Source organism: Motacilla alba, chromosome 1A (genome assembly GCF_015832195.1).
Source record: "Motacilla alba alba isolate MOTALB_02 chromosome 1A, Motacilla_alba_V1.0_pri, whole genome shotgun sequence".
Taxonomy (NCBI): domain Eukaryota; kingdom Metazoa; phylum Chordata; class Aves; order Passeriformes; family Motacillidae; genus Motacilla; species Motacilla alba.
Window position 1 is genome coordinate 15,130,698 of NC_052031.1, and position 17,726 is coordinate 15,148,423.

Below are 17,726 nucleotides of genomic sequence, written 5' to 3' on the forward strand. Positions count from 1 at the left end.
TTAGCTGCAAAATATGCTAATGCTTAGAAATTGTGTTTAGACAAAAACATTTTATACTGCATATTTAAATTAGGAAGTATATTTTATCTTTTTGACATAGTTCTAGGAAACTGAATTTAAAAATCCTTGAAATAGAATTTATATTTTTTACAAATGGCTGTTTGCTACATTCATGCTGTAATTTGTTGAAGTAGACTGATCTCTTCTGTTCCACTGCTAAGCCTTGACATGCACTGGTCAACACAACACTCTGCCTTTGTGAGGATCTACTAGAGGGTTAAGATTTCGTGGAAGCTGAAAGTCCTTACATCTAACATATCAAACCAAACCTAACATCAAACCAAACCAAGTATCATCATACATGCTGCTGCTTTTCTCTGTGGCTTAACTGGAACAGTTGTTAACATAAATCTGTTTATGGGAGTCTGAATCTATTACCTGCTTTTTTTTCTCTTGGAGGCAGATTAGAGGAGCAGTTTCCTGAGTAAACACTGCCTTTGTAAAACTGCCAGCCTGGAGGAGTTATGGCTTCTTTGTGAGTGGCGTTAAGGTCACTTGTGAAATTTCTCTGGGTATTACTGGGAGTGCAGGTACATGCAGCCTCTCTTGGCTTTGAGTGCTGTTCTTCCCCACTTCCTTCTAAGGGGTGAGTGTTGAGCCAGTAATGCTTTATGGCTGAATCCAACAGGATGTTGAGGCAGTACTTCTGCACCTCTGGCAGAAGGATGCTTCCTTTTTTTGTCATTTTGGCTTCAGGCATGTCTTCTGAATCATAGGCAGGATAAAAGTGTAGGCGTTTGGGGCAGAAGGAGGACATTCCCTCGAAGGATAACTTTAGTTGCAACTGGATGAGGAATTTCAGTAATGATTTCACCAGTGACCTTGTTCTTGCTTTCTTTTGAACAATTCAATCCCCAAGATGGGGGTTCAAAAGAGGTATTTTGATTTTGCATCATTTAGAGAAAGCAGAATATGTGAATACGACAGCCCTGGTTAAAAAATCATGGATGTAAAATGGGGAATTAAAATCTGAAAGCCATTATTCCCTTGGCTCAGTTTCTTAATCTCTAAGCAGGAATCAGATCCTCACAAGATCGTTTCCTTTCTGGATCTGTGACTAATTCCTGCATGTGCAAAGTCTCTTTGAACTAGTGGGATGGAAACTGCTCTTCCCTGAAATACTCACTGAATGGTTATAGTTCCTGTTGAAGTTTTGGGTAAAAACATTTTAGATTAAGAGTTGTTTAACACTTCAGTCTGTAATCTCTCTCCAGCGGGTCTCTTCAGTCTTCCCTTCCTTCTGATTTCATCATATTTCTCTTTTTCTTATCTTATACTTTATGTGGGCATTGTATGTATGAATGATTACGGCTCTTTTAATTCCATCTTCGATGACGCAAAAGAAAAAGTAAATAAATACAAAATGTATCTTATTTTTTTGTATTAATTGCAGTTTTACAATCTGCCACAAAACAGAAGTTGTGAAAAATACATTGAATCCAGTATGGCAGGCATTCAAGATTTCTGTCAGAGCTCTGTGTAATGGAGACTATGACCGGTAAGATGTAGCTTAAGTTTTTTAGCATATACCTTTTTTTCCCTCCCTAATTTGTGTGTTCTTTATTTATTCAACATTTTGAAAGGATAATAGGTGTTCAAAACTGTTCATCACATTAAAGAATTTAGAAAAATAAAGCACATGCTAAAATCTGTAGGAAATGCTAATGGTGTTTTCTGGAAAAAGCTCTTTGCTCTCTATGGTGTGAATTAGAAACAGAAAGAAAAGACTAATTTAAAGCATGGTCTCTGTGACAAGTGTACACAATTTTTTTTAAATGTTTCCATAAAAAACAATGATGATTTGTTTTCCTTGGGTGACAAAGCAATGTCAGAGGGTGCTGATAAATGAAAACCTTTAAAATACATACATCAGTAGATGAGAGACAGAAGATTCATCTTCAGATTTGAAGTTTTCAGTGGGGCCATGCAAAAGGATCTGTCTTTAGTGGTAATAAGAACATGTTTTTAATCAACATTTTACCACTAATAACAAACAAATTAGTTTAGTGGAAAGGGGTATTTTTGGACTCCTTAAAAATGGCTGTGTTGGTTACTCTTTCACCTAGATGCAATAAAAATGAAGCAATTTTGTAATGAGCATATTCAAATAGAATTTTTTACTTGTATTTGGGTTAATATGCATAATGCATAAGCAAAATAATATTCATTAAACTAGTCTCTGAATGCTGCACTGTTTATCATATTAAAGAAAAAAAGTTTTCATAATAATTAGAAAAGATGTTGTGGTGCAGGCATATTGAATTAACTCCAGCATTCCAAATTAAGGGAACTTGAAAGTGTAACAGCACTCCTCAAATTATTTTTGTGTATCTACTGTTGACCTGCTTTCACCATGATGTGCTCAGTGAATAAAGGCTCCATGGAACTTCATAGTCCTGCATACAGCAATCATGTTCAAATTAATAAATAGTCGTTAGCTCTCAGTTTAATTGAAATTAACCTGATGATAGTCCAGAAAAAGCTTCAGAGGTTTGGGGTTTTTTAATTAGAAAACCCTTCTTTCTAAAGGTAAGGGTTAACTTTCTAATATCCACATGGTAATACATAAAAACACAAACCCCAGAGGTCTCTTTCAGATAGTCATAGTTTCACAGATAAAGTTTTGGTGCTCTGGGTTCTGTGATAGATGTGAAAGGTGGGAATAATGTCGTTAGTAAACGTATGTTACAGTAAATGTTTATACTGGTGTTGGGGAGACTAAATCTTCAGCTGGTGCATGCTTCTGAGTGAACTCTGTCCACGTTTTCATTATGGAGTGACCAGGATTTGCTTAATTTATCTCAAACTATGCAATTATACAGTGTGTTCAGACATCACAGAATGGCATTTCAGTACTGCAGTAGTACTTAGTGTCTAATGTCTTTGTTCTTTCTTTCTCTTAGTGTGAGCTTTCAAAAAGCACTTACAGCTATTTTCCGTATAAAAGTTTTAAAACAGAGATACCCATCTCTAACCTTGATTATTTTTAAATGAAAGGGTTTTTTTAATATTAAACTAGGAAACCCATCCTCTAAACTGTGTCCTTTAAGGTAAAGGTTAAGTTTCAGTATGTGAACATTGGAAAGGTCTTTTAATATCTTGCATGTCATGCAAAATAGATAAAAGTCAAGATCCGTAATTAATCCTTTAATATGAAATAAATTTCATATTGAAAAGAGGAGCTTTATTCAAGGACAAATTGCTCTTACTGCAGTTAGCTGTCTGAAGATCCTTCTCAGGAATTTATCTTGATATTCTTAATAATTTATTTGATAATCTGAGTTTTCTCACTGAGATGATTTTGGTATTTGGATACAGATTTGTAAGACTATTCAAAACTTAAATCCCACTGAACCTTACATAAATCTTAACTCAGTGGTGTGTTCTGTCTGTCATAACAGGTTTTGAAATGGAAGTAAAATAATGATTGTCTGGGGAAAAACATTGTGATATTGCCTTTTTTTTTCCTGAATTCCCCTGAAGGTGAAAGTAGTTTCCTTTGGAGGTTGAAATTCTTGGTAGGACAAGAGGTTTGGAGTTGTTTTTCACTTTGTTCTGCAGAACAACTTTCACTTTAATCAGTTTTCATTGTAAGGTAACTTAAATCCAACCTGAATTATGCAAGAGCTATAAAATATAACGAATGGTGTGGTTAGGAGCCTTTAAATTTGAGTTGAAAAGAGGTACATCAAGACAAAGCGAGTCCTTTTCCTATTTTGGAATATCATAAAAAAATGTGAAAAACATCCAGTGAATTGCTTGATATCATATTGTCTATAATATCAGCTGTTGCTCAGCTTTATCCCCAGAGTCCCTTCTTAGTAAATTAATTAATCAATACATATTTGACTGTGTGTAATTGGAAGAATAAGGAGCAGCTTCCATGGATGCAATTTACAAAGTAATTGCTTAGATTCTTGTCCCCTCTATTAATAAGACAGCCCTGATGACTTCACTTCATGGGAAACTGTTCTGAAGAATAAAAGTAAGTTATATTGTTGCTTAAAATATGGGAGGTGTTATTTTTCTATCCCATGTTCAGTTGATTTTAGGCCAGATAGGATTCACTGCTAGTGGTAGTTGAATTTGCTTATAGAAATGCCCTTTCTGTAGTAAAAGGAGGTGAACAAAGCTATATACTATCTCTATCCTCATGTATCTTTCCTGTCTCATCGAGGATGTTGATGATAATATACTCTGTAGTATTTGCATTTTAAGACATCCACTCTAGAAGTAAGTATGTGAAACATGATTGATCTTTACTTGGGAAATGTCTGCTTTTTCCTTTTTATCTGTTTCCCACTCATCCCTGACGCAAGGTTAGAGCTGCTCTCAAGGGTTCACTTTAGTCATAAGGAAACAGTTCATAAAAACTTCGATAATACTTTAAGGTTTAAAGAATCATTTATTTTAAAAACCACAGAAAATTCAGAGCATCAGCCAGTAAAAATGTGTTGGTCAAACTTGCAATGCGTTTAATTGTTTCCTTAGTTTCCACTGTATTTAGCTATTGATTTATGAAGAAGTGTTGTGTAACCTGACAGGCTGTTTGCTGCCCCATGAGAAATGACTGAAAAATTCTTTTTGGATTTGGCACAAGTGATGCACCCCTGTGCTATTGATCTTAAAGGCAATCCAGGTACATGTTTAACATTTTAATAGGCTTGTGTTGTTGTTTTGTTTTTTTATTTTAGGACAATTAAAGTAGAAGTATATGACTGGGATAGAGATGGAAGGTAAGACATTATTTCTGTTAAACTTAAGGGTTATTCCTGCATGTATGTACACATTGCAAAACATACGAATATTCTGTGTCCAGCATAATATTAAAGAAGGTTAGTTATTTGTCCATACTTAGAGGTACAGGTACTGGAAGAATTCTGCTGTGATACAACTCTGTGTTTTGCAGTTGTAAATACTGATGCATTAGCCTATTTCAACCTGCTGTGTGTACATTCATTCATGGAACATGATAAAATGCACGTGCCTGCAGTGGCTACTCGTGGTGGCCCAAATATTGCAATGTAGAAGCCACCTATTCGTTACCTTAATTTCACATTGGGTCTGAATGTTCATTTCCATGTCTGTTTTCATCAAAATGTTATTGTAAACTCTGGAGCTGGAAGACCTGAGTTTTGTATAACCCCCTTGAAAGAGGACCTTGGAATATTCCTGGAATTTCTGTTGCTAAATTCAGGAGGAATATCTCTTATTCTTAAGAGCTGTGAACCCCAGTGTACTGGCTGTACATTTTTTTCCTGAAGAAATGAGCCTATCAAATTGCCTTTATTTTGACAAACAAGGTACAATTATTGTTTAACACAATGGATTGATGCCTCTTGTTCTTTTAGAAATGTTTGAGCTTATATCTTCATACTTTGATTAGAAACTGTATTCATAAATCTTGGAACTAGAACTGAAATTTAATACAGTAGTATGTTTGTTTCCATTTATCTTCAAGTTGGTCTGTCTTAATTGTTTCCTATTAATCGTAATTTATATTTTAAAATGTATGGATATGCCCTTGCATTTTGATTTTTAAAAGCATATAATTTATTCTACAGTAATGTCTTTAATACAACCGAAGCAATTTGCTTCTAGTATTATAGATAATGATTTTGTGCTTCTGTGGCAATGTCTTGTAATCATAATAGGCAAATTTATCCTATGCTACTGTTCATTACCTTGCTGACAAGATCCAAAAGCATATTCAGCTTTCTTGGTTATAATTTTGTCTTTTTGGTTTTCCATCATGAAGCCTGTTGATTTACAAGCATTCTTATCTCATGTTTAACCTTTGTGAATACCTGCCAGTGTAAATTCATCCTTCTTGATGAGATATTCCCTGGAGAGAAATAACATATATACATAACATATTCTAGCAATTAAAATAAATGTATTTAAATTCAAAAAGCCATACTAGCAAAAAATCATTGCATCCCTGTTAAAATTTCTATTAACATTCTTTTCTCAATGAGATTTGGCAAATCCTTAAAAATTTTATATGTTTGTGTATAAACTACATTTTTGAAAATAAGCTGGCAATGAAAAGTTAAATCGTATTGCCACATTAATAAAAAACAAGGATTATATTTTATCAAGGTATCAAACCCCATGTGCTATCTCACTTTACCCAAAATCTGTAACATTAAAAAGAAAAGGAAGAAATCTGACAAATAACCCTAAGTAACTGCCAGTCTGAGTGAAGTCTGGAATGTACTGTGGATTTTAGGCAATCATTAGCCTCTCCAGTCTCAAATAGTTTCAAATATTATCTGCGTTTGCTCACATCACTGTCTGAATACCTATAAAATTAATACCTAAAAAACAAAAAGTGCAGGATACCATTTACATGTTTTCCTTTTTATTATAATAGTATGGGGTTTTTTTGCTTTTTGCTTTCTGTCTATTTTGAATTTAGAAGCACACAGAGCGCTGACATCTTTAATGTAAAAGTCCTCTGAAAAATGACATAGAACTCATCTCATGTGACTTTAGACAATGCAAAAATCAGACAAGTAGATTGAACTAATCATTTAAGCTACTTCAGAGGCTTACAGGGGAAAATGGTCTGATTGAATCTATCCTACCTGAAATAAATTGCCAGTTGGTGATGCCTATAAACCTACATAGTGATCACAGCAAAACCTAAGTGCCTAATTTAACTCTGACATTGCCAAGTATATCTGAAATTAATCCCATTCAAGAGTTACTCTAACAGTTTTTTGTACAACTCTGCTGTTCCTCAGTTTATAATTATTTCCATTTGTGATGGACAGTTTTAATAAGCTGTTGTTACACCAGCTGGACACTTCACCACACTGAATCTGTTTGCTCCAGAGATGTGCAGAGTGGGCAGGACCAATCTTTGAAAGATTGCCTGTTCTCCAGATAGCAAAGCAAGTTATTCTGAATATTACAGTCTGTTCTGCAATCAGGAAGACAAAATTATGGGGAATATACTTGATTTCTGAATCATGACTTGACTGGATTTTGACTTCCTGAGTCTTGACTGAGAAGTTTTTTTTCCCCTTTTCCCCATTCTGAGTTACCTGGGCTTTGACAAATAGCACCATGGTGCTTTGGGTTGAGCTTCTTCCTTCATGTTCCTAAACTACGTTGTTGGAGTAATTGAAATGTAAGATCATGATCATGTTGTTGTCATCAAATGGCTCTTATTTATTTTCAAATATCACACAAAACTTCTTAACAAAAAGTAAAACATGCCCTTCTTGGTAACATTAACACTGTTAATTATTAAACATCCTTTGTGTCAAACCAGTTTTTGCATTAAAATTGCATTAAAATTTTTGCATAAAAATTGTCAAAATATGAGCAACTTGTTCTGATACCTTTTATTGCTTCCAAGAGCTGTGACCAATCCCAAAACATTTAATGCTATAAGAAATCACAAAAGTTGGTTTTGTTACTGGCCAGTTGTTTGACAGAGTCACATTTTTAGGGTTTTTGTACTGAGTGTCCTTTTAGACAGATCTAACAGAAGGAAAAAAATAAGATAGTGCACAACTTCACATCAGCAATACTATGATGTTTTTAGTTCTCTCTAAAAGCTTTCTGATTTAATTTCAGAAAAAATATCACTTAGCATACATGTTGCAAAAGTCATTTAACAGTCTTGACATTTGTGAACTGTTACATAGAAAAAGGGTGGGGAGTTGAGTTACAAGGATGTAAATATTGTCATGCTAAGCTGGGGCCACAGAAGCATTCATCTGAGAATATCAATACTGCAGGAGAGATTTTAAGTGTCAGATTCTAAGCTCTTCCACCTTATTTTTTGTCCTTCATCTTCCTTCTCCAGCTAGATAGTTGATTTTTAAATTCTTGCATTTTCTCCTTGTTCATTGACATGCTTCTGATTATGATTGTCCTTTCCTCTATTGTTTTTTTCCTTTATATAATAAAAAAAATTAAAAGTTAATGCAATTTTGAAAGTGATTTTCAACACTTCAAAACACAGGGCTAAAAGTGGAAAACCTAGGGAGATGGGCTTCAAGATAATTTTGTGTCCTAAGACTCTGATTCAGTGTTCTGATATGCCACTCATGGATGAAAGTTTAGGAAAATTTGGTGTTAGGCAGGCAAAGAGAATAAGTACTTTGGATTCTCAATCCAGAGACTAATAAGGAGATCCATTTGCTGAAGTGTGATGATTAATATTAGAATATTTTCTTAATGACTTATGCATCTGGCAAAGGCATATTTTGTCCAACAGACAGCCTAGTGGTGGCATGTACATCCACCTGAATGCCCAGGGTAAAGATCCTGGTGGATGCTCTTCTAAGTGCAGAGGGCTCTGAGACTGGTTATGTATGCCCCTGCCTTTTCAACATGATTCATCAGAGGAACCACATCTTTCTAGCTCAGGTCTTGTCAGTGTTTGGATACAGCCACAGGGAAAGGAGGCTTTCCAGTGTCTCTTAGAATTAAAGGAGCAATTACTTTTAAGCAGTACAGATTCTTTTGCTCCCCAGGGACAGTCCTGTCTGGAATGGCTCCTGTTTCCTGTTTGCTGCAGCATGTTTGTAAGGGAATCATTGAACTATTGTTTGAATTTCTGCCTTAAATATACAACCTGATTTGAAAATGAAAGGTTGGAACTGTCACAAAAGGGAAAAGTTCCATTTTAAGCAGTATCTGTTTTTCTCCAGTGCCATGGTTACCCAAGGTTAAATACACCTTGTGGATGGCTTCCTCTATTCCCTGCTTAAATAGTCCTTGCATTCTGGAGAGCATTTAAGCAGAGATATACCTCCAAAATGCATTTCTTAAGAAAAGTCTTTGTTTTGGAAGCAATTTGATGATCTCCCAGCTGAAAGGGGAATGTTTCATGTGAGGTGGCCCCTTTTGAATCTGGGTAATGAAGAATATCTTTAACATTTTGTTTTTATGTCTCAATTTTATTTCATTTCTCAAGCTTTCTTACAGTATGCTTTGCTTATTTTGTATCAGCATGAGGACTGAACCTTTTAGTTTTTTTATTTACATATTTTGTGAATTCATGCTGATTTCAGAAAATGAGATTTATATTTGAGGGGTTTTTTGTTTAATTTCATTATGAATAAAGCAAGAAGGAAATTTCATGTTGCTGTGGATTGTTTCCCTTTTTCATCTTGCAACATTCAGATTTATTTAAATTTGCTTTTAATATTTATAGCTTAATTAGAACTGTGCTGAATTTCTTAAAAACAAGTTTTGCAAGTCACAAAGTCATAAAACTTTGAATTTCCATTGTAGTTCACCATTGGAGGGAAGGTAAAACAGCTTCATAGCTCCCCAGATGTGGAGGCAGAGTGTAGAGGAAATACAATGCCTTCTTAGGGCACAGCTGGGAAAATCTGGAGCAGCAGTGAGGAAAGTTCAGCTGGGCAGAGCAGAGAATGGAGCGGAACTTGTGGCTTCTGGGAGTTGTGCACTTGGGGCACTGAGCCCTGCAGTCCTTCCATGCCGGGTGCCTGTCTGAGATACAAACCTGCAGCTGGGTCACATCTGGCAGCCCTGTGGGTTCTGTGCCCCAGCTCCCTGACCCCGGGCACCTTCCAGGGCGCTTCCCCTGCCACAACCCCTCTGGCCACCGTGCTCACAGCGGCTCCCGGGCAATGTGCCAGCCCCTGCTTATGCACTGGCAAAGCAGTTTTTAAAACATGAATGACAGCACAGGAGTGCCAAATGTATTCCTGGAGCAGGAATAGAACTTAGAAAGGAGAAGCTTGATAACCACTGCTTTATTGTTAGGGTGAGATCTGCTTTCCAATAATGCCAGAAGCTGAGTAGCCTCAGTGGATTGCTTTTCTCTTCCCAGAGGGGAAGACAGAGGAGCTGAAATAAGCTTTGGGTCTTCCCCTTAAAAGCTCAATGTCATGTTAGACAGATTGGGAGGACTGGTCTTTTCTGGTTTAAGTCACTTCTTTCCTGCTTTCAGTAACTCCCTTTCTCTCACATAGCCTCATGCACAGTTCAGAGTCTGTAGTGCCAGTGGTCAGCCACTGAGGAAATGGTGACAGTTTTTGGCAGCCAGCTGTGTTTTTTCAGGTTCTGTAAACTTACATTGGGGTCAGTCACTGATTTACAACAGTCCTTGTTGTGCAGCTAAGTTAAGCAAAAAACTTAAAAAGATTTAAGGTAATCCTTTCCAACTCTTAAATTTGCATTACACAAAACAGAGGGAGTAATAAAGATTTTTAAGCAAATTGTATCTGTTGCCATTACTTGTTTCTTGGGAGTCAGTTCATGTTGGCCTTGGTCTCTTTTGCATTAATAGATAAAATACATGTTTAAATTCCTAAATGTTGTGCATTTGATTTAAAATCTTATTTTTCAAACAGCCATGATTTCATTGGAGAATTCACAACAAGTTACAGGGAGCTGTCGAGAGGGCAGTCTCAGTTCAATGTTTATGAGGTAAGTATTATGAGTGTTTACTCACTCTCAGGAAATGAATGAGACAAAACAATGGAAAACACTGAAAACAATGGAAAGCTATTATTGCCACTAATGAGAAGGCAAGCCTTTGTGGCTATAACCTTTTTTTTTGCTTCTGTATGGTGTGCTGTTCTTTGATATTCCTTAAGGTATCCTTTAATTGGTCTCAGACTACTGCCATTAAACTTCAGTATTTTCATAGTCCTAATACAGGTTGGTAGCAAGTACAATGGTTTAGGCAAGCACTAAAGAAGTCAGGGAAGGAGGGTGCTCCATTTATGTGCTGCACTTTTATTCTGAAGATGAGCAAAGGTGCTACTGTGCAGAGCAGGACAAAGATTTACTGAAAGCCTTGGGGTTTTTTCTTATTTACATCCAAGATCAACCCCAGAGTTACAGTAAGTTATAGTAGTTTCCTGTGAATAGTGTCATAACACAGATTACTGTGTGCAGTGAAAATGTCCTCTCCTGTTGTATCACTGACACAAATCCTACCCTACCAGGAGTATTCTGTCATAACATCTTTAAGTAATTTTTCAGTTTCTTAAATATAGTGTCAGTATCATACTCCCAATGACAGAGTACATTTCCTGAGCAGCTCAGATCTGCCTCCCCACACTGCAATCCTCCATGCTTGGGTACTGCTTCTGCTTGGTTAGTCTGTGCAGTATCAGAACACAAGATACTGGGCAAATTCTTTTTTAAACATTTTGCTTTTACAAACTAACTCTAGGCAGGTAGAGAAGTTTGAGTGAGTGTCCCATATTTAAAGATGAGGAACCTTGTTAGAACCATCTCTGCAATTGAGCTTTTTTTAATAGGTTCATTAGAAGTCATGTAGCTTTCTAGGTTCCTGCTGGGATGTAAATTTTTCAGAGGCTAAAAAATGTTGTTTAATTGCTAAAGTTATCTGAAATTTGAAAAAGAACCCCACGTAAATACTATAATAGGAATTATAGGAGAGGAACAAGCTGTCATTCAATTCATCTTTGCTTCCAAGTATATGCCTTGTTTCCCATGATATTTCACTCCAAGCTCTAGTGCAGTTTCTTGCAATTCCTAAGAAGCCAGTTGTCAAGTTACCTGAAGCAGAAAGTTCATATGAGTCTTCTCTTTGGCATTTAATGACTGCTGGCAAGCAATATGCTGCTAATTCAGGCCTGACCACTGAATTCTGGAGAGCAGTGAATGAACTGCCACAGGGCAGACAGGCAGCCTGTTACCTTCATCTTCCTCTTCTGGGTGAATGTCAGCAGGAGTCACTTCCTGACTAAGATTTTGGTTCGACAAGAATTGCTGTGTTGTTTAATTGCCACCATTACACAGGCTTAATTTATTGCTCATCAGACACTGTTAAATGGAGGGGCAGGAGTTACTTGGGGTTTTTTTAAGTGTTAACAGGCTTATATTGTGTAAAGGAGTAAAATCTTGGCAGAATATTTACTGTCTAACATCAGTGTGGCATACTGGGGGAAAAGAGGGATTCACTTGTTTAGCATGTTTGGGAAGACTTCAAATCATAGTTGTCTCTTTCTGCCTTACATTTCACAGCTGTTCTGTGTTGTGCAAGGAGTAGGATTTTTAAATGTAATTTCATTTTGGTTGGAGGAGAAAATCTTTGGAAGACGAGTATTACTAGTTTGCCTATTTTCAGGCAAAATTCCTTAAATATTTTATACCAGATAAGTGACTAAGATTTCAGTTGGGAATGTTTTCATTCCTTATCATTTGCAGAACATCTGTGAGTAGTTTACAGTAAAACTTGGCAGTAAGCCATAAGGCATTGAATTTCCTAGATATATAGGAGATACTTGAATGACCTAATTAAGAAAATAACATTTTGCTTCTGATTCCATGTGCATTTCTGGAAAAGCAGGAGTACGTTTTCATGTGTATATAACAAAATTAACTGAGACTTGCCTTTTGTAGGTATTCAGGAGGGGAAAAAATATTGGTGACTACAGTGAGAAATTTTATAGCCATGGGTTCCAGACATTCAAGAAAACTGTTTCATGCTTTGTAGTCCAGATCTGTGAAGATTCTTGGGTATGGGGAGTGCACTGAGCCCCCCCAAACTCCTGTATGCCAGTCAGGTGGTGATACTTAACATTTTCATGAAATTATCTATTTCATGAAAAGCTTGATCTTCCTGTCAGCAGATCCTGTCATTGCCCCAAGTACAGAAATTGGGAGTAGAACAATTCTGGTGCTTCTCAGGTGCTGTGAGGAGCAGATGGAAAAAGATTAACTGGATTATGAAGAGATGCATTGTGAGGTGACAAAGTAGTGACACTATACACTGAAACACTGTGATCAGGAATGCAGAAAATTGCAGAATTTTGGGAAAATTCAAAGGGTGTTTCACTGAGCTCTCAGATATAATGAACCTTATCACCTCTGTTGCCCCCATCCCTTATTTGTCAAATATGGGTACCAGCACTGGCTCCCCAGTACCATCAAGGTAAATTCACTGATTTTCAACATGCACTGAAAAGAGTTCTTTCTGCATTGAAAATACCTTATACTTATCTTTATATTGGATCATACTGCTTTAATGCTTGTATCTGTGTTTCTAGGTAATAAACCCAAAGAAAAAAGGAAAAAAGAAAAAGTATGTTAATTCTGGAACAGTAAGTAAATGTATTTTATGTTACTGAATATTTTTCTTCTTGCTTCAAAGAGAGTGTAGTTGACTTGTAATTTAACAGGATTAGAATAGAACTTTCTGTCAAGGCCACAATTACAAAAGTATTTACTTTTACATAGCATTTCTTTTCAGATGTTTTCTAATTTGAAGGGTTTGATACAAAATTTTCCCAAGTGTGCTATCAAGTCGCCAGTGGTTTTCAAAATAAGCTCTACCAAAATTTCAGTCAAATAATTGAAACTGTTGGACTGAACACTTACTGATTTTTTTGAAGCATACCTGCACTTTTACAAATAAATTTTCTTTTAAAATTTATCTGCTGAGTTAGCATTGTTAAAAGCTAGTATGCTTATCATGGCAAAATCAAAAAGAGTCAACAATTTTTATTACCAACAAGTATTTGTAAATTTATTTTGAAAGATCTGTTAGTATGGTTTGGGATGAGAATTTCTCTTTTTTGGTTTGCATTCCATGTTCTGTTCTCATGTTTATGAACCATTTGCTAGCAATGCAAGTATTTCCATTCAGCACTTGCTCAGCTTTGATGTCCTGGCATCCATGATGTTCACACCATCATTTAAAAACAGCGAAGAGAAACTTTGAGGAGTGGTATATTGGAAAACGTAATCAGTTGTGAGAGATGGTTTTTGTAAACACGTCCACCATGTGGGTTTTTTCCACATGAACAGTTCCACTCTTGAGTAGGGCTCAGTAGGGCTACTTTCATGCTGAAAAGTAGCCTTGAGAAATGTTTTGACATTCTTACATTCTTGTCTAAGTCTGTTTATCAGTGAGAAAATAAACACTTCTTTTTCTACCTTTGCTTTAAATTATGAAAAATGGCCAGAAGCAGATTGCTTGCTAAAATTTACCATACAATATCGAATTCATTAGGTAATTCATTCTTTGCTAACATATTCCTTTTACTAAAAGCTGTCATGTTAAAATCAAGTTCTGTTGCATTAAACTAGTGAGTGTGAAACTTATGTAAAGTGGTTGTTTTCAACCAGTGCTAAATTTTAGGTATGAAATTTAGGTCTGGCATAGGGTACAGAAGGGCAAAAAAATGTATTTTCACATTCCATTTTCACATTAATTTTGGTTTAAAATACTTTAACATTTTCACAAGTATCTGTCTGCATTTGAAAAAAACATATTTTTACTCATGTTTGAACAGGCAAAATCAACTGTGTCTTGTTCTTTACTTCCAATTACATCAAAATGTCCAATAAATGGTTGTTAGCAATTTTCTTTCCTTTTTCCTTCTTTACCCTGTCTTTTCTTTTTCCTTCTGTTGGTTTTGTAATTTTTTTTTTATATCAAGTCATCTCTGTCCCCATTTGCCCTCACCTTTAGTAGTCCTTCAGGCTTCCCTTCTGCTTCTCCACATGGTCACTTTCTTATGTGTTTGCCTGCAGTTTTGTTTTTCTTGTCCTCGTCATTTACCCAAGATATTCTTTATCCTGCAAATTTTTAAATTTCAAGCCAGGCACCAAGACCATAATTTTCATTGATAGGAGGTACAGTTCTGTAGAACTTACAGCGGATATAAATAATTGACTGGTATCTCACTGCTGCCTTTAAGGACTATGTACATACAGTGCATAGCTCAATTTATTATTACTTAAGGGGTCATTTTGAATTCAGGCAATCAAATTACATACTAGGCAGAAGTGTTCACAATACATGGTTAGTTTTAAACAAAGCCTAGTAGTGAAACAAAAAATTCACTGAATAAAACTTGAAGCACTGGTAGTCGATGCCTATATGTAAGTAAATACTTCAGCCACCTTAGGAGTTGTTTGTTGCCATTTTTTGACTTTTAAAATCAGATACAGTGAAAATATTTGCTTAAATTAATTAGGAGCAAGAGAACCAGCTGTAAGAACAGATCAACCATTAATATTATTGTGTCCAGTGGGAAAATGCATAGAAATTTTGGTCTTTTTTTACAAGGCCATGCTTCTAATAGCCTGGTACAACATTCTTATGGTCTTCTGTTCTCAGCTGGGAGAGTTATTTGGTGATTTTAAGCTTAGCTGATCACTCAATCACACAGAACTGTGGCAAAGGAAGTTGGATAGAAGACAGAATTACTACATGTAATCTCATTCTGAGTCTAAGTTTACAACATAGGAGTATTTTCAATTTGTATATTTTGCTGCAAGTGGACACAAAATTTTGTGATAGATTTCCACTCCCTTTTTATTCCTTGTATGTTTATTCATGGATTTGCTCTGAGTAGTTACTTAAGCAGTTTTCACTGCCTGCCTGCTGCACTTATATAATGAGAGAATTTGTGGAAATAAAATTAAAATTTTAATTCTTTGATTCATAAATATTGCACAATATATGAAGATCTTAAATGCTGGATCTTTTCCACTTGAGCTTATACCTCTGTGATGTGATTGCTGAAAATGCCAATAACACTTTTAAATTACTCTGTGTTTTGGATCTCTGTCATTTCTGAATGATAAACTCTGGGACTGCTGAAATTTCTTACCATTGCATTTATTTATATATACAGATATGTGTGTATACAGATACATACATACATATACATATACAACTTTACTTTTTTAAAAACATATTTCCTATATATCTGTATTTTACTAGATTTTTGCATTCTAGGCTTGCATCAATAATCAATATGACCTTTAATGTGAGATGAGTAATTACATAAATAATTGTAATTGAGTTCTTTAAACAGTGTTGAAGTGCTCATAGAATAGATGCATTATCATATACCCTGTAACACTCAATTGTAGGTGTAGTACACAGAAATCAGAAAACATGTATGTGGTAACCTGCTCTGGAATACAATCTTCTGCCCCTTACCTTCTCCTTAAATAAAAAAAGAAGGCAATTATAGGCTTCTCAATCTGTCTCTTCCTTTTCAAGAGCTGCCTACTGAAATTATTTAATATCTTTTTTAATCTTCTTTTTTCCCTTAATACTGTAGGAAATTACATCCTAAGGACAGAGCTCGAAAAACATTGTGCTTATGTCTCTACTTGTTCAGCTGGGAAACACACAATTCATGTCTGACTCTCTTTTATTTGCTTTCAGGTAACATTGCTTTCCTTCCTAATTGAAACAGAAGTTTCATTCCTTGACTATATTAAAGGCGGGTATGTGATTAGCAACAAACCTTTCTTGTTTTCACAATTTGTTTATGGCTCTCAGTAGCATCTGTAAGGAAATAATCTGTATTATTTCCTCATTTTAGGGGCTGTACTTTCCTACATAAAGCATGCAGAGGGTAACTAAGTTAGGTAATGGGACTTTGCTCATACTGTTGGAATTGCAGTTGATACTAAAACACTGAGAAAGAGTGACTTCTGATCAGCCAGAGAAAATTTGATTAAACAAAAGAGAATTATCCATATATTATTAAAGTATTAAAATGCTGCCTATTTCTTCCAATTTTACTGAGATTTGGTGTATTTAATATTGGCATTTATTTAGACCTTTTCCCCTTCAAAGGCATTTTTCAATGCTAATTAAAATTTTAACGTGTTCAATTTCTCATTTATCATCATTTTTTCTAAAGAGAAGTAGAGACAGAAGTGTCAAATGTCTTACCCTAGAACGTGCCTGGAAATGGGAGCAAATCTGAAAAATTCCTGTCTCTTAACATCCCTGCCAGAACACTGTACTTCTCTAAAATAATGGGAATTTGTTATGCATTCCTAGACACTTATTTTTGGATTTTTGGGGCATAAAGCCTGCATATACATTCCACATGTTTTTGAGAGCATTGATTACCTGTGAAGAAACAAGTTCAATTTTTTTGGGGGTTTTTTTTAAGTCGTCAACCAGAGTTCAGTGGAAATTAAAGTCTGTGCTGTTTTGACAGTACTGTGTAGGGCTTTGCCTTTGGTCCCAGCAGTGGCAGTCCTACATTCCCACTGGGGGCTTGGACAGAAGTTGAAAATGGCCATCCATCCGTGTTTACCAGAAATTTCTACTGATTGAAGTCTCTGTATGCACAAATGCATGAAGAAGCAGTCTTGCCTCTAGTGCAACTGTTTCCTTTGAAGTGTGCTGTACAAATGTGCCATGACCATCCTATTCCTCATTCATTCAAAATTCATCTCTACAGAAAGAGCAGGTATAAGGAACTGAGGGGTTGAGGTTTGTGTCTAAATTTAAAAAGAAAATTATATAGGGGCTGCTTATGTAATCTTTCCAGGGTGGTCTGTCACATTCCTCACTGAGCTGCTACAATACAAGTATATCTCATTAACTGCAAGTCAGAGAAGACTTGTGATATTAATAAATTCCACTTAAACTTTTTTCTGCTCTTTTTACAATAAAGTAATATCATTCAGTAGAATGCTCTGTGTTTAAAAGTATGAGCAGTAATACTTATTTAATTGTTTTACATAGAATCTTTTTTTAGTGATCCATACAATTATTTCTATGTACATGCCAGTGAAAACTGTAGAAATACCTGTGTAAAATCTTACCTTTCTTTCTGCAATATATGCAGTTACATAAACATGACATGAGGCTCATGTCAGGAGGCTCAGGCTCAGTTATTTTCTAGGCTTGTCCCTTCCTTTGTGTGTCT

At 35.7% G+C, this 17,726-nt stretch overlaps 1 protein-coding gene across 2 annotated transcripts in view; it reads left to right on the forward strand.

Moving 5' to 3' along the window:
• CPNE8 (copine 8) overlaps positions 1 to 17,726 on the forward strand; it is a 69,919-nt gene that overhangs the window by 32,618 nt on the left and 19,575 nt on the right. Inside the window, exons 9-13 of one of the 2 annotated variants that reach the window (XR_005258976.1) lie at positions 1,454 to 1,558; positions 4,755 to 4,796; positions 10,407 to 10,482; positions 13,080 to 13,133; positions 16,113 to 16,219. Coding sequence is in view for 1 of the 2 variants with exons in the window: in XM_038154190.1 (XP_038010118.1) it covers positions 1,454 to 1,558; positions 4,755 to 4,796; positions 10,407 to 10,482; positions 13,080 to 13,133; positions 16,220 to 16,281 (339 nt within the window). In the remaining variant the exon portion in view is untranslated. Of the gene's footprint in view, positions 1 to 1,453; positions 1,559 to 4,754; positions 4,797 to 10,406; positions 10,483 to 13,079; positions 13,134 to 16,112; positions 16,282 to 17,726 lie in introns of both variants that reach the window. The other variant, XM_038154190.1, reaches the window with a different exon arrangement.